Source organism: Callithrix jacchus, chromosome 6 (assembly GCF_049354715.1).
Source record: "Callithrix jacchus isolate 240 chromosome 6, calJac240_pri, whole genome shotgun sequence".
Lineage (NCBI taxonomy): Eukaryota > Metazoa > Chordata > Mammalia > Primates > Cebidae > Callithrix > Callithrix jacchus.
This window is the reverse complement of record NC_133507.1, coordinates 122,589,706-122,617,288: the sequence shown is the minus strand read 5'-3', so window position 1 is coordinate 122,617,288 and position 27,583 is coordinate 122,589,706. Positions and strand designations below refer to the sequence as shown.

General features: G+C 37.5%; 1 protein-coding gene across 8 annotated transcripts in view; it reads left to right on the top strand.

The window, feature by feature from the left end:
• CATSPERT (catsper channel auxiliary subunit tau) overlaps nucleotides 1-27,583 on the top strand; it is a 250,019-nt gene that overhangs the window by 165,298 nt on the left and 57,138 nt on the right. For 6 of the 8 annotated variants that reach the window (XR_013519035.1, XR_013519034.1, XM_078328136.1 and 3 more), the window contains 2 exons: nucleotides 2,945-3,002; nucleotides 11,755-11,813. Coding sequence is in view for 6 of the 8 variants with exons in the window: in XM_078328136.1 (XP_078184262.1) it covers nucleotides 2,945-3,002; nucleotides 11,755-11,813 (117 nt within the window). In the remaining 2 variants the exon portion in view is untranslated. Of the gene's footprint in view, nucleotides 1-2,944; nucleotides 3,003-11,754; nucleotides 11,814-12,250; nucleotides 12,378-27,583 lie in introns of those variants that run through there. The other 2 variants (XM_078328137.1, XM_078328138.1) reach the window with 2 other exon arrangements.

Genomic DNA, 27,583 nt, shown 5'->3' with positions numbered 1-27,583 from the left:
TTGAGTTCCATTTGGTTTAAAGTGTAGTTCAAGCCTAATGTTTCCTCCTTAATTTTGTCTGAATTACCTCTCCGGTGTTGAAAGTGTGGTATTACTGAAGCCATCTACAATTTTTTTCTCTTTTTTTAAGGCTAGTCAAGTGAAGCAGTTGGAATGGAGAAGGAACAAAGAAATCTGTAACCGGTTGTGATCAATTAGTTGTAAGCACCATTGCACTCAGACCAGCCTGAAGTCCTCTACTGTTATTGTATTGTAGTTTACCTCTTTCTTCAGATCTATTAATATTTGCTTTATATTTAACTATTCCAATGTTGGGTGCATATATATTTATAATTGTTATATTCTTTTGATAAATTTACCTTTTTATCATTATATAATTACCTCTTTTGTCTCTTTCACAGTTTGTAACTTAAAGTCTAGTATATTTGTCATATGTATAGTTACTCCTGCTCTTTTTATTTCCATTTGCATGGAATATTATTTTACATCCTTTCACTTTCAGTCTATGTGTGTTCTTAAAGGTGAAGTGGGTCTCAGGCAACATATAATTGGGTCTTGTCTTTTTAAACCAAGTCATTCTATGTGTTTTGATTGGAGAATTTAATCCATTTACATTCAAAGAAATTATTGATAGGTAAGGACTTACTACTGCCATTTTGTTAATTGTCGTTGTTTTGTAGATCCTTTGTTTCTTTATCTATTCCTGTCTTCCTTTGTTATTGGATGGATGATTTTTTTTGTAATGTATGCTTTGAGTACTTACTTTCTAATCATTTTTTAATCTACTATAGATTTTTCCTTTTAGTTACCACATAACTAAAGCTGACATAAGTTGTAGCTTTAACAAGCCATTTAAGCTGATAACTTTGATTGTATTTTTTAAAAGAAACTACAGTCTTTCCCACTTACCTCCATTTCCAGAGTTGCACTGTCTTTATCTATTAATATGAGTTCAAGTTACTGTCTAGGGTCCTTTCCTTTCTGCCTGAAAAACTCCCTTAGCAATTCTTTTAGGGCAGATCCAGACTAGTGGCAAACTCCCTAAGTTTTTGTTAATCTAAGAATGTCTTAATTTCTTCTTCATATTTGCTAGTTATAGAATTCTTAGTTGACAGATCTTTTTCTTTCAATACATTAACTATGTCATTCCACTGCCTTCTTAAACAGTTTCTTATAAAAATTGGTTGACCAGGTACAGTGACTCATGCCTCTAATCCTAGCACTTTGGAAGCTGAAGCAGGTGGATCACCTGAGGTCAGGAGTTTAAGACCTGGCTGATCAACATGGAGAAAACCTGTCTCTACTAAAAAAAATACAGAATTAGCCAGGCATTGTGGCACATGCCTGTAATCCCAGCTATTTGGGAGGCTGAGGCAGAATAATCACTTGAACCGGGAGACAGAGGTTGCAGTGAGCCAAGATTGCGCTATTATGGAGATTAGTGAAACTCCATCTAATAAATAAATAAATAAAATATTGGCTGGTAATCTTATTGAGGATAACTTTTATATGATAAGTCATTTCTCTGTTGCTGAAAATTTACTCTTCATTTTTTGGCAGTTTTATTATATAACATGTCTGGTGTGATGCTCTTTGAGTTTATTCTCATTGGAATTCTTTGAGCTTCTTTGATGTACTGATTTATGACATTCATCAAATTTTGGAAGTGTTTGGCTATAAATTCTTCAAACATTCTCTTTCTATTTTCCTATGACTCTCATAATATATATATTGGTACTTGATGTTTGTCCCATAAGTCATTTAAACTGTGTTCACTTTTTTCATTTTTCCCTCTGCTCCTCATTCTGAATAATTTCAAATGTCCTATATTCAAGTTCATAGATTCTATCTCCTGTCTGCTTTAATCTGCAGTTGAAGCCCTTGAATAAATCTTTCATTTCATTTCAGTTATTGTACTTTCTAATGTAGAATTTATATTTAAAAAAATAATTTTTATTCTTAATTGACATTCTCATTTTTTGCATACATTGTTTGCTTAGCTTCCTTTTATTCTTTGTCAGCTCTTTAAGCATATTTAGGAAAGTTGTTTTAAAATCTTTGTCTAGTAAGTCCAAGTCCTGGCTTCCTCAGGGATAGTTTCTGTTTATTTTTTCCTATGAATGGGCCATATTTTCTGTTTTTGGGTGTCTTGTAATTTTTTGGTAAAAATTGAGCATTTTAAATATTACAGTGTGGTAACTCTGAAAATAAATTCTTCTCCTTCTCCAGAGGTTGCTATTCTTGACTGGTGAGGGCTACAATTACCTATCTGTTTAGTGACTTATCTAAACTATCTTTGCAAAGACTATCTTCTTTATTGGTGGTGGGTTTTTGATCTGTTCCATTATCTAAGTGATCAGCCAGTGAACTGACAGAGCTTTCCACAAACACCAGAATTCATCCACCCTCCTTTTTTATTTTTAATTAATCAGTGCCCTGTCAGCTGCAAGTTTTGGATTATATTCTGGAGTTCTGAGATCATTGATCTGTCAGTTATTGACAGTTTATATTTATTTCAGTGGAAGGACTGATTTTTGATTGAACACCCTACTCCATCATTTTCTGTGATGTCACTTACACCTTCTTTTTTGATATTTTTTTCTTTGATATTAATCTTTTTCTTATATTCTTTAAATTACTATTTTTGTTTCCTGGGGCTCAGGGAATAAGAGGTTCATGACATACGAAGTAATATCATGTGTTTTCTTTCAATGCTTGGCATTTCCTAGCTTGACAACCTGCTAATCCATTTCATCCATGCATATATCTCACTATCTTCCAGTTGCATAGGTTAAGTTGTAAATAAATTCTGCTCTTTATACAAAAGAAAGAAAAATGATAACATTCAATCTCATTTTATCATTTATAACCAACAATAATAGTAAGTTTAAAAATCATATTGATAATTTTTTTCTATTCACTTTCTCTTCTCTTTTTATTTCAGGATCCATATTTTCTACCTCAAGAAATGAATGAAGATGTAACAGGCCTTTATTTTGTAGGTAAGTTATTATTTATATATAAATTATTGTACTTTTCAAATACTCAGTGAAATTGGGAATATGAACTCATATAAAATAATTATTATCAAGACTTTCTTTCAAAAGGTAAATTATACTATGATATCTGTTGATTATTGGCATGAAAACATGTAGAATTATAGTATCAGCAGAAAATCCAGGAAAGCAAAATACAGTTGGCCTTAAAATCTGGAAACCTAGGTATTTTATGAGTTTTATGGTATTAGTAAACCAATTATTACATTTATTTGTCTGTGTTTCCAAACTTTTTATCTGCACCATGAATCTATCTAATGAGTTTTCTCTAATTCAAGAAGTTGTTCAATTACATTATGAAGACACATTTAATGGATCACTCAGCATCATAATAAAAATATTTAACAACCAATATAGCATAAGCCTGGAAAACCCGACTACACAGTTCTGTTGGATGAGTTCTGGATGCCCACAGCTGTGCCATGTTAGAGTTGAGGGAAATGAAAGATTCCTGGGAGAATTAAGGTAGTCAGGACAATATACGTAAGGTGACACTTGAACATCTTGAGGTAGCAACTTGTTTGTTTGCTTTAAGTTCTGGGATACATGTGTAGAATGTGCAGGTTTGTTACATAGGTATGTATTTGCTATGGTGGTTTGCTGCACCTGTCAACCCATCATCTTGGTTTTAAGCCCCATGCACATTAGGTATTTGTCCTAATGCTCTCTCTCCTTTGCCCCCCATCACCCCGACAGGACCTCGTGTGTGATGATCCCCTCCCTGTGTCCATTTGTTCTCATTTTCCAACTCCCACTTATGAGTGAGAACATGCACTTTTTGGTTTTCTGTTCTTGTGTTAGTTTGCTAAGAATAATGGCTTCCAGTTTCATCCATGTCCCTGCAAAGGACATGAACCCATTCTTTTTCATGGCTGCATAGTATTTCATGGTATATATGTACCACATTTTCTTTATCCAGTCTATCATTAATGGGCATTTGGGTTGGTGTGAAGTCTTTGCTATTATAAGTAGCACTGCAATAAATGTGTGTGTGCATGCATCTTTATAGTAAAATTATTGATAATCCTTTGGGTATATACCCAGTAAAGGGATTGCTGGGTCAAATGGCATTTCTGGTTCTAAATCCTTGAGGAATCACAACACCGTCTTCCACAATGGTTGAACTAATTTACATTCTCACCAACAGTTTAAAAGCATTCCTGTTTCTCCACAGCCTCACCAGTATCTTGCTTCCTGACTTTTTAATGATTGCCATTCTAACTAGCATGAGATGATATCTCACTGTGGTTTTAATTTGAATTTTTCTCATGTTCAGTGATGATGAGCTTTTTTTCATATGTTTGTCGACTGCATAAATGTCTTCTTTTTTTTTTGAGATGGAGTTTCGCTCTTGTTACCCAGGCTGGAGTGCAATGACGCGATCTTGGCTCACCACAACCTCCACCTCCTGGGTTCAGGCAATTCTCCTGCCTCAGCCTCCTGAGTAGCTGGGATTACAGGCACGCGCCACCATGCCCAGCTAATTTTTTGTATTTTTAGTAGAGACAGGGTTTCACCATGTTGACCAGGATGGTCTCGATCTCTTGACCTCATGATCCACCTGCCTTGGCCTCCCAAAAAATGTCTTCTTTTGAGAAGTGCCTGTTCCATATCCTTAGCCTACTTTTTGATGGGATTGTTTTTTTCTTGTAAATTTGTTGAAGTTTCTTGCAGATTCTCAATATTAGACCTTTGTCAGATGAATAGATTGTAAAAATTTTCTCCCATTCTGTAGATTGCCTGTTCACTCTGATGATAGTTTCTTTTGCTGTGTAGAAGCTCTTTAGTTTAATTAGATCCCAGTTGTCTATTTTGGCTTTTGTTGCCATTGCTTTTGGTGTTTTAGTCATGAAGTCCTTGCCCGTGCCTATGTCCTGAATGGTATTACCTAGGTTTCCCTCTAGGGCTTCTGTGGTTTTAGGTTTTACATTTAAGTCTTTAATCCATTATGAGATAATTTTTGTATAAGGTATAAGCAAGGGATCCAGCTTTTGTTTTCTACATATGGCTAGCCAGTTTCCCCAGCACAATTTATTATCTTGGGAAATTTTCCCCATTGCTTGTTTTTGTCAGGTTTGTCAAAGATCAGATAGTTGTAGATGTGTGGTGTGATTTCTGAGGTCCCTATTCTATTTTGTTGGTCTATATATCTGTTTTGATATCAGTACCATGCTGTTTTGGTTACTGTACCCTAGTAGTGTAGTTTGAAGTCAGGTAGCATGAGGCCTCCAGCTTTGTTTTTTTGTTTTGTTTTGTTTTTGCTTAGAATTGTCTTGGCTATCTGGGCTCTTTTTTGGTTCCATATGAAATTTAAAGCAGTTTGTTTTCTAATTCTCCAACGAAAGTCAATGGTAGCTTGCTGGGAATAGCACTGAATCTATAAATTGCTTTGGACAGCATGGCCATTTTCACAATTTGATTCTTCCTATCCATGATCATGGAATGTTTTTCCATTTGTTTGTGTCCTCTTTTATTTCCTTGAGCAATGGTTTATAGTTCTCCTTGAAGAGGTCCTTCACATCCCTTGTAAGTTATATTCCTAGGTATTTTATTCTCTTTCTAGCCATTGTGAATGGTAGTTCACTCATGATTTGGGCATTTGGGTTGGTTCCAAGTGTTTGCTATTATAAATTGTGCTGCAGTAAATATATGTGTGCATGAGTCTTTATAGTAGAATGATTATCTGTTGCTGGTCTATAGCAGTGCTTGTGATTTTTGCACATTGATTTTGTATTCTGAGACTTTGTTGAAGTTGCTTTTCAGCTTAAGGGGTTTTGGGGCTGAGATGATGGGGATATTTACTGATACAATCATGTCATCTATAAACAGAGACAATTTGACTTCCTTTCTTTCTATTTGAATATGCTTTATTTCTTTCTCTTGCCTGACTGCCCTGCCCAGAACTTCTAATACTATGTTGAATAGGAGTGATGAGAGAGGGCATCCTTGTCTTGTGCCAGTTTTCAAAGGGAATGCTTCCAGCTTTTGCCCATTCAGTGTGATAGTAGCTGTGGGTTTGTCATAATAGCTCTTGTTATTTTGTGATACATTCCATCAATACCTAGTTTATTGAGAGCTTTTAGCATGAAGGAATGTTGAATTTTATCGGAGGCCTTTTCTGCATCTATTGAAATAATCATGTGGTTTTTGTCATTGGTTCTGTGTGAGGTAGCAACTTTTTACCAATTAGTATAACAGTGGTTTACTATTCTTACAATTGGCACTGTCACAACTGTGTAGTGACTGGATAACCATTCAGAGCAGATTGAAGTAATCTAGTTAAAATGAAGAGAAAATAGTAAGATAGCTGAAATACCTCTAGCTATAGAAGGAAGGTGATCAAGCAATCACATACCTTTATAAAATACAAAGTATATTACTAAAAACTATACTTCTCAATCACACTTTCCTTTGATTGAGAAGTATAGTTTTAGAATAAAATTCCCAAATGGAAATTTTAGCTTAGCTTGAATAATACAGAGAAATAAAGGATTTTAAACATGATTAGAATGTAATGCTTTAGCCATATTCATATATCTGTTTTATACAAGGATACCAGTTCTAAGAACATATATTGTGATGCAGAAAGCTATTTTAGGATGTAGGATGTCAGTCTCAGGAACTAATATTTTAAATGCTAGGAAAAATTTAAAGTATTTAATCCCCAATAATCTTGGTGAGGGATCAGAAAAAGGAGAGAGCTGTAGGAAAAGTCTGAAACTTTTTAGGGATTACACAAGTGGTTGTTATGAGAATCATGGTCGAAATGCAGACAAGAAAGGCAATTCTGATGATGTTTCAGATGGGAATGAGAAACCAGGTATTGGAAACTGGAGTAAAGGTTATCCTGTTATGAAGTGGCAGATAACATGGGGAGAAATGCCAGATATAGGTGATGGGGGGTTGGAGGCAGCAAACCACCTTGTCATGTATGTACCTATGCAACAATCCTGCATGATCTACACATGTACCCCAGAACCTAAAGTACAGTTAAAAAATAAATAAATAAAGTGGCAGAGAACTTAGCTAAATTGTCTCCATGCCTGAAGGCTTTGTGGGAGACAGAATTAAGAGTGATGAACAAGGCTATTTGGTGGAAGAAATTTCTAGCTGACTTTTTTTAACTGCATAGAGTAAAATGTAAGAGAAGAGAAAGGATTCAACGATAAAATGTATAATTAAAAGGGAAGCAGAAAGGAAAGATTTTTTAAAAATTCACAGCCCGCCAATGTAAAGAATGAAAATGCATGTTTAGGAAAGCAAACCAAAGGTGTTGCCAAGTTGCTGTTTGCTAACAAAATTAGCATGACTAGTAGGGAGACAGGTACTATTCATCAAGGAAATGGAAGAGTGACCCAGAAGGCATTTCAGAGATCTTAAAGGCAAACTAGGAACTTGAGGGTGAGGTTTCCAGAGAGGAGCCATGGGACTTCATCATTCACTCTGTGCCACCTCAAGTGTCTGATCCCCACATTTTAGCAAAGGGCTTCTTGGGTACCTTAGCAATGACTTAAGTCAACCTGGATGCAGCTCATGTTTTCACTCATAGGGTGCAAGTGATAAGGCTTGGTGGCATTCACATGGTGCTAATTCAGCAGGTGCACAGAGTTCATGAGCTACCTCTACCTAGATTTCAAAGGATATTGTGGAGAGCAGGGGTGGAACTTTTGTAGACAGCTACAATGAGGGCAATGTCCAGCAGAATGGTGAGGTTTGGGCTCTTGCAGAGACATCCGAACTGTAGAGCTACTTGCATGCAATGCCAGCCTGGGACAGCTGCCGGCACAAGGCTCCAATCCATTAAAGCTGCTATTTGGGCTAAGCCTAGCAAAGCTGTGGGAATGCAGCTGCCTGAGGCTTTAAGGACCCAACCCCTGCCCCAGTGTGCCCAGAAGGTAGAACATGGCATCAAGAAACTTTATTCTGGAGGCTTAAGATTTGATGTTGTGTACTCCATTGGATTTTGGACTTAGTTATGAGCATTAACATCTTTCTTCTTGCCTGTTCCTCCCTTTGCAATGGGAATGCCTCTTCTATGCCTGTCCCACAATTGTATTTTGGAAATAGCTAACTTGTTTAATTTCACAGACTGACAGCTAGAGGGGAGTTTATCTCAGAATAAATTGTACCTGAGTCTCCCCCATATCTGATTTTGATGAGACTCTGGGCTTTTGAGCTGGTGCTGGAACGAGTTAAGAATTTGTGGCTATTGGGATGGAATGAATGTATTTTGCATGTGAGAAGAACTTGAGTTTTGGAGGGCCAGGGGTAGAATGTTATGGTTTGACTATATCCCTCACAAGCATGTGTTGGAAGTGTAATGCCCAATGCAACTGTGTTGGGAGGTAGGACCTTTAAGAGGTGATTAGTTCATGAGGTCTTCACCCTCATGAATGGATTAATGCCATTATCGCAGGCGTGGATTATCAGCAAGTGTGGGTTCCTTATAAAGGATGCATTTGGCCCTATTTGTGTCTTGCCCTCTCTCATCCTCTTGCCTTCCACCAAGGGAATAACATTATCAGAAGGCCATTGCCAGATGCTGGCACCTTGATATTGGACTCTCCAGCTTCTAAAATTGTAAGAAATAAATTTTTGTTCCTTATAATATATGCACTCTCAGGTATTCTTTATGGCAGCACAGAGCAGATGAAAACAGATACCCATAAAGCTTTTATTCTAATATCCTTTGGATTCTTCAAACCTTATAAAGACTTTTGGAGTAAATATGACAGCATAAGCTCTTTATTCTATCATTTCCAACTTCTCATTGGAAGGGAGAAATTATTCTATCAAGTAATAAATAATGTTAATGAAGGCATAAAGTAGATCCCATCCCTGCTTTACCAGTAACTAGTTCTGTGATCTTAGACAATCATTTGTCTTATAAAAGCATTACCTTCCCAATTTTAAAATTAAGAGTAAACTAGATACCAAGAATAAATATTTCAATGCTTCCTTGTAATTGTATTATATTGCCTTATTTGATGTTTAAAACTTTGTAAATGACACACATATATTAAATTATTTTCATACAACCCTGTGAGGTTGACACAATTAACCTATTTTACATATGAGGCAACAAAGACATTCTGAAAAGTCTAAGTAATTGGAAATTTATAAAAGATATCTATGAAATAAGCCAGTTGTCCAGTTTCCTCTGAAGAGTCTTTGTAAGCAATGTCCAATCTATGGTGTATCTATAATTTTAAATAAATACTTGGGAGGGGAAAATAGGATCTGTTTTCTTACTGCCCACCACTATCTTACTCTTGGGCAGCCATTAATTTTTCTGATCTTTAAAATGAGAGAGGTGGTTTCAAGACTGTTGGATTGTCTATTACTCTGAAAATCTATATTCTTAAAATTATATCTGAACAGAGCCTTTAACAATTATATAAGATTTCAAAATATATATGTTTTTGCCATACTTTGCATTATGCTTTTCCATTTACTCATGCAGACCAGTCTTATACAATTAACCCAACAAATTATATATATTATATACATATATTACATAAAATGTATTTATATTATATAAAATGAAATCAATGCATTAAAGAGTTTAGTAGTGTTCATTCTTGTTGATTCCTAGGATTATCATTACCTGTAAGCAAATTAGAGGTGTGTGCCTAGTCCAGTTACTCAGAAGCTACTTTCATAAAGACCCTCTGACTCCTAGTATTTATGTACATATCTTTTAGCCTAGGCTGATAATTCATTGAATATTTTGGTCATTCTTATGTAACATAAGTCTCCTCTCTAGGGTCATGAATTGAATTCTCTAGGAAATACAGAATTATTCATGAAAGATATCTAGAATATAAACTGCACAGCTTTACAGAGTTGGGTGTCTATAGCAAATGTATGGTGGAAGATTACCCAAATGACTGCTACAAGACAGGCTAAAATGAGGTAGTTCCAAGAAAGATAAGTAAAGCCATTTGTTATATTTCCAGTGCAGTACAGCTTTGAATAATATACATAGTCTTTAGCAGTCACAGAAAAGGACAGAACCACCAGTTCAATGATAAGATTTAAAATTTTTGATTTATTTTTTGAACTAACATTAAAAGACAGAGTCAAAACTAGAAGTACTCAATACAAACATTTACTATTATCTAAAATACAGTATCTTATATACATAAAAGTACAGAGCATGGTGACATTTAACTTTAATCACTTAATGTATGCATTTCAACATTACTATTGAAAATAGTAGTCAGTTATTAGGTGACAGACCCAGGGGTGCAATATGTCAAAGGTCAGAGGATATGGGGTAGTAATGATAGCAATGTCAACCAAAAACGAAACTTTGTAGGCAAAAATCATATTAGTAGACAGTTTATTTGGGCCAAGCTTGAGGATTGCAGCCCAGAAGCACAAATTCAAGTTGCCCTGAATATACTCCAATTAGCAGCAGTTACAAGCGTATTTTTAAAGGAAAAGAAAATGCAGTTTCTAAGTTGTTTACCAAAAATTTCCATTAAAATAATGTAAGGTATAGATTGGCTACACATTGTTTGTTTGTATTACAAATTTCTAAAACATGAAGATGATGGATGAGGGAGCTAACCAGTAACAAAATGACTTCAAGCAGGGCACAGAAGTTGGGGAATGACTGAAGTCCCATATTCATGTTTCTCTGGGCCTAATAAATTTTTCATATCTTACATAGCTCAGACTCTGACCTATTTTTCTTTCCTCAGTAATAATATCAACAAAACTTACATTTTGTGCTGCTTATATTCCAGACACAGTGTTATTATATGCCTTAGCCCTGTTAACTGAAGAATCACCATGTTCATAAATTTGGAAAAAAGAGCTTTGTTTCTTAAAAAGCATTGTAGCCTGTAGGCTGGCCAACCATAGGCTGGGAGGCATAGCCTCAGGCAGAAGCTAGAAGCAGGCACTTTGAGGGAGGAAAGGATGAGAGAGGAGTTTATACTAAACAGGTTGGCTATGTATTTAATAGGTTATAGGAGGAGTATGAATATTAATGACAAGTGGGACACGTGCATGCATAATAAGCAAACATACATGTTACATTCTTCCTATGTTCACGTGGGGCTAGAGATGTAAACGTTTAAATGCGTTAAAATTAAACTCTGTACATCCAAAGGTGCAATGGAGGACAAGAGGCATCCTGTGTGTAGTCTCTGTAAACTGGCCTGAACCAGCCCATAGTGTTAGTGGGGGCGGGGGGAGTCTCTTATCAAGAAGGAATGCTGGTCAGTTGCTGTGTCAAAATTGCAAAAGGGAGGGCCAGCAATAGGCAGCTGGCTGAAATCAGCAGTGGAATAAATGTTTTGAAAGGGCTGGTTTCTCTTAAGCCATTAGAAAATGAAAGGCTATAAGGTTTATCTGGGGTCCACTGGCCAGGAGGAGGGTCTGCTCAGTTGGTTGCAGGGCTGAGGATTTTTATTTTTGTTTCTCAGCCATTAAATCACACAACAGTCTTATAGAGAGGATCTTCATCCTTTGACAAATGAGGAAACTGATGCTGAAGGAGGCTTAATGACTTGTCCAAAGTTAGACACATAGTTACAAAAACTATTTGAGTCTAAGCAGTCTACTTCAGAGCCTGTGCTCTTAACAGCTGCTCTCATAATCACTATTAAATACGTGTCTGTAAAATACACTTGTCAAATGCCACAAGTGCCAGCTTATTTATATAATTTTCTTCATTCTTTTTCAGATGAGTTAATTCAAGATAAGCCCTATAGAGAGAGAAATACAAATGGAAAGGGGAAAGAAGTAAGTGGATTGATATAGCCTTTAAAAACCACTGTTAGCATTTTATATTGTTTTGAATTAATATTTACTGACAGTATTCTGTCAGGAAGAAAGTACATACTTTATTATACACTTATAAATTGATTATAAATCAATTTTATCATTTATTTTATAGTTATTTATAAATTATTATAAAGTAATGTAACATCAACTTTAGGCCACACTATTTGTTGCTTCTGCCTCCCCCAAAATAATTATTGCTTAAATAAGCAAACCACAATAGCACCAGAAAAGCACAGGCTATGGCTGCCCATTTATTGGGAGGTGAGCAATTTTAAAGAAGCCACTGTCTCATCCCAATTTCCCATTACTATTTAAAGTTAACAATTTTGGATTCCTTTCTTTGAACTTTGGAATGTTTAATTGTCCAAGATTCAGTTGTCTAAATGCCATTCCAGGCTAACAGCAATAAGTACTTCAGAAATGGAACAGGAATGTGTAACTTGAGATGAAGATAAGGCAAGAAAGAAATATTGTGATGACAAATGAGAAGAAAAAGAAAATCTTGCTCTACCTCATATTTTGCATTCAGAAGGCAAGAACCATGCTCATACAGGGGAGAAAATTCCAAGCCCCAAAAGAAGTGTCAGTGCTTTCTCTTCTAATTTTTAATGATTAACTTTCTTAATCTAAGACATTAGAACCCTATGCTAATACTCTTTTGTAGAGAGTAAGATTTGATATAAGAATTTCTTGGACTTTGTGCAATAGGCGTTAGTCACTTTAAGGACAGCAACTCCAAATTTTTCAGAACATTACTGATCCTAATAGCCAGTCCAGTTATCCCAATAAGCCATTAAGTGTTGTGGACATTTTAATGTTTCGGTGCTTAAACTATTTATTCCAGACTGACTCATACATCTAAAAATAGTATGAGAATTCCATCAGATTATGTGGCCAAAACTATCATTTAGAAAAGAAACACATATCTATAAGGTACTATGTTATTACAGAAGGAGCACAGGATTTCAAGCCTAAAGACATGGGATCAGTCTCTTCATTCATTAGGTAGAAGTTAAATGGGGACTAATTTATGAAATAATTGTGGAAATACATACCATATGGCAGACACCATGCCAGTTAATATTTAAAGAGATTATGCTACATAATGGGTACCATGTTAAGCTTTTTATGACCATTATTTAATCTTCACAAAAAGTGGGCATTTTTATTATTTTCATTTTGCCAAGGAGAAAACTGAGTCTCAGTGAAATTAGATAACTTAACTTATATAAGGTCATAATCAGTAAGAAAGACGGAATTTGACCCGAGAGTGCATAAAGTTAATGTACTTATCTCCTGACCCCCGACCTTGAGAAATTAAAAATATATTAGTGAATGTGGTTGACAGAAAAGTAGACACAGAATTACAGCTACACTAGATGGAAGCACAGGGTATTTTAGGAGCATCCTGTGAAAAAGGCACTTAACAGGAACCTGGCAGGAGAGGGACAGTAGATGTGGGTAATGAAAGGCCTTTTAAACAAAAAAGATGATAGAAAGAATAACATTTGTAAAATATTGTCCAGTGCCTTGCACATACACTATGCATTGTTTTGGCTGAATTCAACTGAAGTCTCATAGCAGTTGCATTACCAGGACCATTTGAACAATTAATATTTTAAAAGCATCATTGAGCTGGAGAACTTGAGATTTTATGTCGATTTCAATTCAATATATTTTTACAAAGATAAATTTTATCAGAAAAATGCAGCCCTAGAGTCTCCAAGAGACTCGGACACCAAAACAAAAGTATAAACCATCTCCTAAATGCCAATATACCAAAATCCTTAATCATAGTTGTCATTCTTCTCCACCAGAACGTAAGCTCCTTGAGAGTTAGAAGATGGTGTGTCTTGTATTCTCAGCATCCAGAACAGTGTCAGATACTTTAGCATTCAACAAATACTTTTTGAATGAGTACCTACTATGTGTCAGGCACTATGGATACAAAAATGAAAAGAATACAGCCTTTGACCTCAAAGTCCTTACAGCCAGCTAGAGGAAAATATGTACTTGGAGGAAATCAGTAATATATCAGTAATATAATTGTTCTAAAGGAGATATAAAGAATGGTACATATAGGCCGGATGCGGTGGCTCACACCTATAATCCCAGCACTTTGGGAGGCCAAGGTGGGTGGATCATGAGGTCAAGAGACCGAGACCATCCTGGTCAACAAGATGAAACCCCGTCTCTACTAAAAATAGAAAAATTAGCTGGGCATGGTGGTGCACGCCTGTAGTCCCAGCTACTTGGGAGGTTGAGACAGGAGAACTGCTTGAACCCAGGAGGTGGAGGTTGCGGTGAGCCAAGATCATGCCATTGCACTCCAGTCTGGGTAACAACTGCGAAACTCTATCTCAAAAAAAAAAAAAAAAAAGGAATGGTATATATAGGCAAAGTAGTACTTGCTATGAAAGATGATCTGACAGTTTGCTTGAGATTGGGGCTGACTCTGTATTAACTACGGCAACTCAGGTGATTTGGCACATTACCACCTGTCTTAGTTCACTGTTATAACCAAAATACCATAAACTAGGTGGTTTATAAACAATAGATATTTATTTTTCATATTTCTGGAGGCTGGGAAGTCTAAGACCAAGGCTCCTGCATTTTCACTGTCTGGCAAGGGCCCACTTCCTAGTTTTAGACTGCTATGTTATTGCTGTGCCCTTACATGGTGGAAGGGGTAAAAGAGTTCTTTCATAAGGTAGTAACCCCACTTATTAGGACTCTGCCCTTATGACCTAATCAGCTTCCACAGGCCCTACCTCCAAATACCATCACATTTTGGATTAGGTTTTAACACTATTTTTGGGTAACATGAGCATAGAAGAAACATTCTCATTGCAAAAGGGAGAAGTAGGAAAGAAAAAAGGAGGAGTAACAAGTCCCAAGTAAGTCCAAACTACAAGGCCAACTTTATGAGATCTTAAGGCTTGAGAATAATCCTCTTTGACTCAGTGTTCTGGGACCAAGGTCCTGCCTTCTGGACTTACTGTGGTGGGAGTCTTGCCTTATGGACCCATTTGGATAGAGATCCTGCCCCAACACCTTTGTCAGGCAGGGATAAGGCCCCCAAGGCCCTAAGCAGCTCTGTTTTCATGGCTTAGGGTGACTTCACTTCCACAGCTTTGGGCAGGGGCTATCTGACCTGTCAAAATTGAGGCAATGATCTCCCCTTTTGAAACTGAGGAAGCAGCTCTGATGATCTCTGAATTGCCTTTGTGGCTGTTTTTTCCCTTGTCTTGAAACATAATGCCTGGCTTCTGTTGAGATGGCTGATGAAGCCTGTGGTTCATACCTATGCTAATCTTTTTATTAAATGGTTGCTTGGCTATACCTTTAGCATTGTCTCCCAAACATGCTTTCTCATTTTTTGCAATATGGATATCCTAAGAATTCACCAAATCTTTAAGTTCTAGTTTCTTTTTGCTTAACAAGTCTATCTTTAAGTCATGTCTTTCCTCTCACCTTTACAGTAAGCACTAAGGACGAGCTAAGCCATACCTTCAACACGTTGCTTAGAAATTGCTTCAGCCAAATACGGTTGTCCTCTCTGTTCCACAGGGCACACATTTCAACATCCCCAGTGATTCCTGAAACCACATATTTTACCAAGCTCTACATGCATTATGTTTTTTCTTTTTAAAAAATATTATGTGACATGTGACAATTGAGATTCAATTTCCAGTGTCCATAGATGAAGTTTTATTGGAATACAACCACACTTATTTAAGTATTGTCAATTGGTTGCTTTCATGCTACAACAGCAGAGCTTAGTAATTTGAATAGAGACTTCATAGTCCACAGATCCTAATATACTATGTGTCTCTTTATAGAAAAAGTTGACCAACACCTGTTCTACAGTAGTAAAATAGTTCAGTCATGAATGACCATCTATCTAAATCAAAGATTTGCTAGATCAACTTATTAAACAGGGTTTCCTTCTACATTTAGATACTTGTAATTTCATCACTATTTCCAGAGAATTTAGGTAAACTAAACAACAGACATATACTTTCTACATCCATGAGTGTATTTAAAAGTTATTTTCAATTTCTAAGGAAGAATTTTTTTGAGATGGAGTTTCACCATTGTTGCCCAGGCTACAGTGCAATGGTGCAATCTTGGCTCACTATAAATAATCTCTGCTTCCTGGGTTCAAGCAATTCTCCTTCCTTAGCCTCCCAAATGTCTGGGATTACAGGCATGTGCCAACATGCCCGGCTAATATTTTTGTATTGTTTATCAGAGATGGGGTTTCTCCATGTTAGGATAGTCTTGAACTCCCAACCTCAAATGATCTGCCCACCTTGGTCTCCCAAAGTGCTGGGATTATAGACATGAGCCATCATACCCGGCCACACTGTTTTCTTCTATATATACATATCTATGATGAAGTTTACTTTATAAATTAGGCATGGTAAGAAATTAACATCTAATAATAGAACAGTTATAATATACTGTAATAAAAGTTATGTGAATGTGGTCTCTTTCTCTCTCAAAATTTCTCATTGTGTTATACTCACCCTTCTCCTTGGGATGAAGTAAGATAATAAAAAGATTGGTACTAAGTGATTAATGGCTGGGTAGTATATACAGCATGGATGTGCTGGACGAAGGGACGGTTCACATCTTGGGCAGGATGAGTGGATTGTAATGGGATGCCGAAGAGTTCAACATATTACTCAGAGAAACAACACATTACTCAGTGCAAAAAAATTAGCCAAAAAGAGGAATGCTATATAATGATAAAAGTATCAGTTTACAAGGAAGACACAATAATTCTAAAGCAACAGAGCCTAGAAATATATAAGCCAAAATCAATAGAGCTGAAAGAGGAAATAAGATCCCCAATTATAGCTGGGGTTATCAATATCCACTCTCAGCAATTTATAGAACTACTAGGCAGAAAATGAGCAAGAATATAAAAGGCCTGAATAACACAACTAACAAGATCTAACTGACACTCTGCCCAACAATATAGCAGATATACATTGTTTTCACATGCTTATGAAACATTCATCAAGATAGACCATATCCTGGGCCACAAAACAAAGTTCAGCAAATGTAGAATGATTAAAACGATATGAAGTATGTTAATTGACCATAATGGAATATAAAGGAGTTTGAAGGATTTGGAGGCTGATCAAGGAAAGAAAATATGGCCATGAAGTAGCAGTGATACAAAAAAGTTTATTTGGGTGATGCTTTGACAGATTCACATGCTGGAGTAGTCCCTTATGGCATGAGACTATCCAGAAGTGATAGCATGGTAGGGGGTGGAGGAGAGCACCATTCAGAAGAGAAAGAAGGCAAGGAAATTCCTAGGGGAGAAGGGTGTCAGAGAAGGGGATTACATATCTATGTGCTTTCACTCAGTAATCTGGCAAGGAGTCTCTAGGTCACAGAGCGTCAATGGGCAGCAGAGATGTGGGGCCTTTATATTCCTAAGTTTTATCTAATCTATAACTAGCAGATCCTGGACGTAGTTCTTTGGAGCATTCAAAGCAGGTAGGCTCTAAATATCCAAAAATAAGCTTATTTGTGTTATATATTTAAAACAATTTGATACATACAAATTTTAGTTTAGTGCTGACAGGCTTTTGAGATAATGAATCTCAGCCTGCAGTGAAGAAGCAAATAACTCTATTAGCCAGTTTTTACACTGGTATGAAGAACTACCTGAGACTAGGTAATTTTTAAAGAGAAGAGATTTAATTGACTCTCAGTTCCACATGGCTGGGGAGGCCTCAGGATACTTACAATCATGGCAGAAGGCAAAGGAGGAGAATCAAGTACCTTCTTCACAAGGTGGCAGAAGAGACAGCAAGGGAGGAAATGCCACTCTTTTAAACCATCAGATCTTGTGAGAACTTCCTATCACAAGAACAGCATGGGGGAAACTGCCCCTATGATCCAGTCTCCTCCCACCAGGCCCCTCCCCAACACATGAGGATTACAATTCAAGATGAGATTTGGATGGGGGCACAGAGCCAAACCATGTCAACAGCCTAACTGTCAGGAGATAAAGGGAAAATATGCAGAGATATCTTTGTCTTCTTTATATAACATGGAATCAAAATTAAAGTCAATAACAAAGATAACAGGAAAATTGCCAGACACTTGGCAATTAAACACGTACACAATCCTAAATAATTCTTGGGGCAAAGAGGAAGTCTCAAATGGAGTGAGCAAACATATAGTACTCAATGAAAATGGAAATACCATATATCAAAATTGCTGTTGGATTCAGTTTGTCAGTATTTTATTGAGGATTTTGCATCAATGCTCATCATGGATATTGGTCTGAAATTTTTTTAGTTGTGTCTCTGCTAGGTTTTGATATCAGGATGGTGTTGGTCTCATAAAACGAGTTAGGGAGGATTCTCTCTTTTTCTATTGTTTGGAAAAGTTTCAGATGGAATGGCACCAGCTCCTCTTTGTACCTCTGGTAAAATTCTGCTGTGAACCTGTCTAGTCCTGGACTTTTTTTTGATTGGTAGGCTATTAATTGCTGCCTCAACTTCAGACCTTGTTATTGGTCTATTCAGGGATTCAACTTCTTCCTGGTTTAGTACTGGGAGGTGTTGAGGAATTTATCAATTTCTTCTAGATTTACTGGTTTATTTGCATAGAGGTATTTGTGGTATTCTCTGGTGGTAGTTTGTATTTCTGTGGAATCAGTGATGATATCCCCTTTTTCATTTTTTATGGAATTTATTTTATTCTTCTCTCATTTCATCTTTGTTAGTCTGGCTAGCAGTCTATTTTGTTGACCTTCTTAAAAAACAAGCTCCTGGATTCATTGATTTTTTTTTTGAAGGTTTTTTTATGTCTTGATCTCCTTCAGTACTGCTCTGATTTCAGTTATTTCTTGTTTTCTGCTAGTGTTTGAATTTGTTTGATCTTGCTCTTCTAGTTCTTTTAATCACAATTATTAGGGTATTGATTTTAGATCTTTCCTCATTTCTCTTGTGGGCATTTAGTGCTATAAATTTCCCTCTATACACTGTTTTAAATGTATCCCAGATATTCTGGTACATTGTGTCTTCATTCACTCTAGTTTCAAGGAACATCTTTATTTCTGCCTTCATTTCATTATTTATCCAGTAGTCATTCAGAAGCAGGTTGTTCAGTTTCCATGTAGTCATAAGGTTTTGAGTGAGTTTCTTAATCCTAAATTCTAATTTGATTGCACTGTGGTCTGAGAGACTGTTTGTTATGATTTCTGTTCTTTTGCATTTGCTGAGGAGTGTTTTACTTCCAATTATGTGTGGTCAATTTTAGAGTAGGTGTGATGTGGTGCCGAGAAGAATGTATATTCTGTGAAATTGTGGTGGAGAGTTCTGTAGATATCTATTAGGTCCACTGGTCCAGATCTGAGTTCAAGTCCTGGATATGCTTGTTAATTTTTTGTCTCATTGATCTACTACTGACAGTGGACTGTAAAAGTCTCCCACTATTATTGTATAGGAGTCTAAGTCTCTCTAAAGGTCATTAATAACTTGCTTTATGTATCTGGGTGCTCCTGTATTGGGTGTGTTTATATTTAGAGTAGTTAGCTCTTTTTGTTGCATTGATCCCTTTACCATTATGTAATGCCCTTCTTATTCTCTTTTGATCTTTGTTGGTTTAAAGTATATTTTATCAGAGACTAGGATTGCAGCCCCTGCCTTTTTTTTTTTGGCTCTCCACTTGCTTGATCAATCTTCCTCCATCCCTTTATTTTAAGTCTATGTGTGTCTTTGCACATTACATGGGTCTCCTGAATACAACACACTGATGGGTCCTGACTCTTGATCCAGTTTTCCAGTCTGTGTCTTTTGATTGGGGCATTTACCCCATTTACTTTTAAGGTTATTATTGTTATGTGTTAATTTGATCCTGCCATTTTGATGCTAGCTGGTTGTTTTGCCCATTAGTTGATACAGTGTCTTCATAGTGTGGATGGTCTTTACAATTTGGTATGTTATTGCTGTGACTGGCTCTGGTTGTTCCTTTCCATGTTTAGTGCTTCCTTCAGGAGCTTTTGTAAGGCAGGCCTGGTGGTGACAGAATCTCTCAGCAGTTGCTCATCTGTAAACGATTTTATTTTTCCTTCATTTATGAAGCTTAGTTTGGCTGGATATGAAATTCTGGGTTGAAAATTCTTTTCTTTAAGGATGTTGGATATTGGCCCCCACTCTCTTCTGGCTTGTAGAGTTTCTGCCGAGAAGTCTGCTGTGAGTCTGATGGGCTTCCCTTTGTGGGTAACCCGACCTTTCTCTCTGGCTGCCCTTAGCATTTTTTCCTTCATTTCAACCTTGGTGAATCTGATGATTATTGGGGTTGCTCTTCTTGAGGAGTATCTTTGTGGTGTTCTCTATATTTCCTGAATTTGACTGTTGGCCTGCCTTGCTAGGTTGGGGAACTTCTTCTGGATAATATCCTGAAGAGTGTTTTCCAACTTGGTTTCATTCTCCCCATCACTTTCAGGTACACCAATCAAATGTAGCTTTGGTCTTTTTATATAATCCCATATTTCTTGGAGGCTTTGTTCATTTCTTTTCACTATTTTTTCTCTTGTCTTGCCTTCTCACTTTATTTTATTGAGTTGATCTTCAATCTCTGATATCCTTTCTTCCACTTGATCGATTCAGCTATTAAAACTTGTGTATGCTTCACGAAGTTCTCGTGCTGTATTTTTCAGCTCCATCATGTTGGTTATGATATTCTCTAAGCTGGTTATTCTAGTTAGCATTTCATCTAACCTTTTTCAATGTTCTTAGCTTCCTTGCATTGGGTTATAACAATGTTTCTAAGAAGTTTGTTAATACCAACTTCAGAGAAGTTTCTTAGTACCTACCTTCTGAAGCCTGCTTCTGTCAATTCATCACACTCATTCTCCATCCAGTTTTGTTCCCTTGCTGGTGAGAAGTTGTGATCCCTTGGAGGAGAAGAGGCATTCTGGTTTTTGGAGATTTCATCCTTTTTGCACTGGTTTCTTCCCATCTTTCTGGATTTATCTACCTTTGGTCTTTGAAGTTGGTGACCTTTGTTTGGATGGGGTCTCTGAGTAGACATCCTTTCTGTTGATGTTGAAACTATTTGTTTCTGTTTGTTAATTTTCCTTCTAGTAGGCCCCTCTGCTGCAGGTCTCCTGGATTTTGCTGGAGGTCCACTCCAGACTCTGCCAGCCTGGGAATCCAGTGGGGGCTGCATTCCCAGGCTGGGAAGATTGCTGCCTGTTCCTTCCTCTGGTAGTTTCATCTCAGAAGGGTACCCGCCAGATGCCAACCAGAGCTCTCCTGTATGAGGTAGTCTGTCAGCCCCTGCTGGGAGGTGTGTCTCAGTCAGGATACACAGGGGTCTGGGAGCCACTTGAGGAGGCAATGTGTTTCTTATTGGAGCTCAAGTGCTGTCCTGGGATATCCATTGCTCCCTTCAGACCTGCCAGCAGGGATATTTAAGTCTGCTGAAGCTGAACCCAGAACCACCCCTTTTCCCAGGCACTCTGTCCCAAGAAGGTGGGGGCTCTATTTATAAGTCCCTGATGGGCTGCTGTCTTTTTTCAGAGATATCCTTCCCAGCAAGAAGGGGGTCCAGTGACACAGTGTGCTTGCAGAGGCCTTGCTGAGCTGCTGTGGGCTCCACCCAGTTGCTGTGTAAATTTCTTAATGACTTTGTTTACACAGGCAAGGTTAAAACCACCTATCTGAGCCTCAGCAATGGTGGACGCCTCTCCACCCACCCATGCTCGTCTTCATGGGGGTGGGACCCGCTGAGCCAGATCACTTGGCTCCCTGTATTCAGCCCCCTTTTTCAGGAGAATGAGCAGTTCTGTCTCATTGGCATTCCAGGTGTCACTGGGGTATGAGGGAAAAATAAACTGCTGCATCTAAAACAGCCACCCAATTTTGTACTGGAAACCCGGGGCACTGGTATTGTAGGCACCGGAGGGAATCTCCTAGTCTGCAGGTTGTGAAGACCATGGGAAAAGCACGGTATCTGAGCCAGAGTGTCAGGAAAAGTCCCTAATGGCTTCCCTTGGCTAGGAGAGGGAGTTGTCCAGCCCATTGTATTTCCCAGGTGAGGCAACACCCCACCATGTTTTGGCATGCCATCCTTGGCCTGCACTGTCTAACCAGTCCCAATGAGATGAACCACGTACCTCAGGTGGAAATGCGAAGATCACCTGCCTTTTGTGTTGTTCTTGCTGTGAAATGTGCACTGGAGCTGTTCTTATCCAGCCATTATCATGGAAATCCCCCCAATATATCTTAAAAGGACCTAACTAATTCCAAGTAATTTAAATGTGCATCAGAGTAAAATCAAAACTATTTGAAATAATAAAATTTATCAATCAACAACATAAAATACACATTTCCTAACACTGAATAAAATGTTACCAGGTGTGTGGCCGGGTCAGTGGCTCACACCTCCAATCCCAGGACTTTGGGAGGCTGAGGTAAGAGGATCGCTTAAGGCCAGGAGTTCAAGACCAGCCTGGGCAACAAAGCAAGACCCCATGTCTACAAAATAAAGCTTTAAAATTAGCCAGGTGTGGTGGTGTGCCCCTGTACTTCCAGCTACTCAGGAGGCTGAGCCAGGAGGATCACTTGAATCCAGGAGTTAGAGGCTACAGTGAACTGATTTTACAATTGCACGCCCACTTGGGCAAAAGAGTGAGACTCTGTCTCTTATAAGATTAAATTAAATTTTAAAATTACCAGGTATGCCAGGAATGTGTGCCTGAAGTTCCAGGTACTCAGGAGGCTCAAGCAAGAAGATAATTTGAGCCCAGGAGTTTGAATCCAGCCTGGACAACATAGTGAGACCTAGGGTCTAAAAAATAAAATGCATTTTAAAAAAATACTGGCCATACAGAACAATAAAATATGACACATTATGTAAGGAAAAATCAATCAACAGAAAAAGATCTAGAAATGACATCAATGAAAGAACAGACAGAAAAGGATGTTAAAAGAGCTAGTATAAATATAGTTCATGCATTCAAGAAGGTAGAGGAAACATGAGTATGATGAGGAAAAAAATAGAGGGTTTAATTAAGCCCAAAGGAATTTTTAGAGATGAAAAATATAATATCTGAAATAGTAACCTTTAAGAGATTAATAACATATTAGATGCTGCAGAAGATAAGATCAGTGAACCTGAAGACAGAGGATTAGGAGCTATACAAAAATGAAACACAAATAGAAAAAAAAAAAGCACAGTATTGGTAACATGTGAAAACACAAAGTGATATAACACACATATAATTAGAGCCTGGGGAGAGGAAACTGAAAAACAATTTGAAGAAAATGGTCAAAATATTTTCAAGTTTGATGAAAAGTATAAACCCACATATCTGAGAAGCTCAGTAGATTCCAAGGGAATGAACCTAAAGAAAACCATACTAATAATCACATTACTAAGAGCCAATGATAAAGAGAAACCTTTACTCAGAAAGGCAAAAATTATTTACAGATTTAAATAAGAAATATTTAGTGTCGAGACCACCCTGGTCAACATGGTGAAACCCCGTCTCTACTAAAAATACAAAAAATTAGATGGACATGGTGGTGTGTGCCTGTAATCCCAGCTACTCAGGAGGCTGAGGCAGGAGAATTGCCTGAACCCAGGAGGCAGAGGTTGTGGTGAGCCGAGATCGCGCCATTGCACTCCAGCCTGGGTAACAAGAGTGAAACTCCATCTCAAAAAAAAAAAAAAAGAAATATTTATAGTGGAACAAATAAAAACAGCAGACTTATTAGACAATAAAAGGCAGAAGACTATGGAGTGACATCTTTATAGTAATGAAAGAAAATAAAACTTGTTTACCTAGAATTCTTTAACTAGTGATAGCATCTTTCAAAATGAAGGTAAAATAAACACCTTTTCAGCAAACAAAAGGTCTTTGAAATCAGTCCTATAACCATATGAAATGTTAAAAGGGAGTGACAGCAACAAAATTGCCAACTAGGAAGTTCCAAGCTCTTGTTCCCTAATAAACATTTTTTAAAAATGCAAGAAGCTGTCTGACCCAACTTTGTAGTAGCTCTCGAAAACAAAGGTTTACAGCAACCAAACAAATCCCCATTCAAGAAAAGAGCCATCCTCAAAACAGTAGAAACATTTCTTGGAGTTTTTATTTGCCCTTTCTCCACCTGCTCCTAAGTACAGCAACACTGTTGGACTTGAGCAGTAGGAGCCTACTTCCTAATTCCCTTCATGGAACTGGAAGAAACATAATTTTATTTGCAAATTATTATATATGTCTGTTCTAAGCTGGCTAGAGGAATACCTGAAGGATGGGCTTGCTTGTCTCACATAACATGGAATGAGGGCAGGAAAAGCAGTAGGCACTGGTCATAAAAGCTATAAGGGGAATACAAATCCACAGATTAGGTCAAGAGATTAAATCCAATTTCTTCACCTCTTATAAGTCTATTCAAATCGTTTATTTCTACTTGTGTCAGCTTTGGTAGTTCGGCTTTGTTAAGAGATTTGTCTCTCTCATCTAAGTTGGATAACTTGTTGATGTACAAATGTTCACAGTACTCTTATAATCCTTTTGGTTTCTGTAAATTCAGTAATATCCCACTTCCATTTCTGATCTTAGTAGTTTGAGTATTTTTTCTTAATCAATTTAGCTATAGAGGTTTGTGTTTTTTTTTTGTTTTTTTTAAATTGCATTTTAGGTTTTGGGGTACATGTGAAGAACATGTAAGATTGTTGAATAGGTACACATGTGGCAGTGTGATTTGCTTCTTTCCTCCCCATCACCTGTATCTGGCATTTCTTCTGATGCTATATCTCCCCAACTCCCCACCCCATGCTGTCCCTCCCCTATTCCCCCACCGCAGACCCCAGTGTTTGATGCTTCCCTCCCTGTATCCATGTGTTCTCATTGTTGAACACCTGCCTATGAGTGAGAACATGCGATGTCTAATTTTCTGTTCTTGTGTCAGTTTGCTGAGAGTGATGGTTTCCAGTTTCATCCATGTCCCTACAAAGGACACGAACTCATTGTTTTTTATAGCTGCATAGTATTCCATGGTGTATATGTGCCACATTTACCCTGTCTAGTCTATCATCGATGGGCATTTGGGTTGGTTCCAAGTCTTTGCTATTGTAAACAGTGCCACAATATATATACCCAGTAATGGGATTGCTGGGTCAAATGAAATTTCTATTTCTAGTTCCTTGAGGAATTGTCACACTGTCTTCCACAATGGTTGAACTAATTTACACTCCCACCAACAGTGTAAAATGTTCCTATTTCTCCACATCGTCTCCAGCATCTGTTGTCTCCAGGTTTTTTAATGCTTGCCATTCTAACTGGCGTGAGATGGTATCTCAATGTAGTTTTGATTTGCATTTCTCTAATGACCAGTGATGATGAGCATTTTTTCATATGTTTGTTGGCCTCATATATATCTTCTTTTGTAAAGTGTCTGTTCATATCCTTCGCCCACTTTTGAATGGGCTTATTTTTTCTTGTAAATTTCTTTTAGTTCTTTGTAGAGTCTGGATATTAGGCATTTGTCAGATGGGTAGATTGCAAAAATTTTTTCCCATTCTGTTGGTTGTTAATTCACTCTAATGACTTATTTTGCTGTGCAGAAGCTGTGGAGTTTGATTAGGTCCCATTTGTCTATTTTGGCTTTTGTTGCCAATGCTTTTGGTGTTTTGATCATGAAGTCTGCCTATGCCTATGTCCTGAATGGTTTTGCCTAGATTTTCTTCTAGGGTTTTTATGGTGTTACATCTTAAGTCTTTAATCCATCTGGAGTTAATTTTAGTGAGCTATAAAGGTTTGTTAATTTTGTTGATCTTCACAAAGAACCAACTTTTGGTTTCATTGATATTCTCTATTATGTTTCTATTCTCTATTTCATTTATCTTCATTCTAATGTTTATTATTTCCTTCCTTCTTTTAGCTTTAGGTTTAGTTTGCTGCTCTTAGTCTAATGTATATATTAAAGAATGTATACATTGTTCCTTAACATATAAAGCTAGGTTGTTAATTTGAGGTCTTTATTTATAGCCATAAATGTCTCCCCTTAGCATTGATTTTTCTGTGTTCCATAAGTTTTGGTATGTTGTTTTCATTTTCCTCAAGGTATCTCCTAATTTTTCTTGTTATTTCTTCTGTGACCCATTGGTTTTTAAAGAATTAATTTCATGTTTGTACATTTTCCAATTTTCTTCTATTACTGATTTCTAGCTTTACTATGAAAAAATAAATTTCAGTACGCATAGAAGTTTTTCAATCAGTTAAGAATCACATTTAATGTGATTAAACATGATCAATCATGTTAACAGTTAACACGATTAATCATGAATAACATGTTAATCATGAGTAACAAAAACTTAGAAACAATGCCTTAAATCTTAATATTGTGGTTTCATGATGTCATCAGGGGCCCAGATTCCTTTCCTTTACAGACAGCTATCCATAGCATGTGCATGTTACTGTAGGGTAACACCAGATGAACTTTCTATCTCCAGGCATCACAATGTATTCCAGGCAGGAAGAAAGAAAAAGACAAGTTCACTTACATACCTATCAGCTAAGTCGGCCTCTGTTTTTGTTGTTGTTGTTTTGTCTTTTTGCAATGGAGTCTCACTGTGTGCCCAGGCTGGAGTGCAGTGGTGTGATTTTGGCTCGCTGCAACCTCTGCCTCCCTGGTTCAAGTGATTCTCCTGCCTCAGCCTCTCAAGTAGCTGGACTGTAGGCATGTGCCACCAGGCCTGACTAATTTTTTGTATTTCTAGTAGCAATGGGGTTTTGCCATGTTAGCCAGGATGGTCTTGATTTCCTGACCTCGTGATCTGCCTGCCTCAGCCTCCCAAAGTGCTAGGATTACAGGCGTGAGCCATGGTGCCTGGCCCTCAGCCTGTTTTAAGATACTCTCTCAGACAACTTCTCTCAACAACTTTCAATTATTCTAGTTGGCCAAAATTTTGTCACATGGCCACTCCTGTCTATAAAGGAGGCTAGAAGATGTAGCTCTTTTGATAGGGGACATTTCTGCCCCTTAAAAAATGGAAGTTCTTGAGATAATGTATTTTAGGAAGGCAACTAGCATTCTCTGTCACAGGAAGCAAGAGACTACTTAGGATGCCATTGCTTGGGGAAACATAATGGTGGCTTGTTCTATAGTAATAAGGGAGTTGATGGTAAAAGGTGATTAGATACTTATATGTAATTTTTGATACTTTAAATAATTTTTTTTAGACAGTGTCTCACCCTGTCACCCAGGCTGTAGTGTGATGGTATGATCATAGCTCACTGCAACCTCACTGTCCTGGGCTCAAGTGATCCCCAACCTCAGCCTCCTGAGTAGCTGGGACCACAGACATGCACCACTACACCCAGCTGACTTTTCGTATTTTTTGTAGAGACAAGGTTTTGCCATGTTGCCCAGGCTGATCTCAAACTGGTGGACTCAAGTGATCCACCTGCCTTGGCCTCCCAAAGTGCTAGGATTACAGATGTGAGCCACTGTACCTGGCCATATTTGATGTATTTTGAAGGCAGCAGTAACAGCATTTAATGCTAGATTAGTTATGGAAAGGAGAAGGAGAGAAATAAAAGGTAACTCTCAGGTTTCTGGCCTAACAATTCCAGAGATAGAAGCATCATCAACTGAGAAGGAAAAATGGAAAGGCTAAGGATTTTTTGGGGGGGTGAGGGGTGGGGAGCTACTCTAAAATTATATCTTATATACACTTAA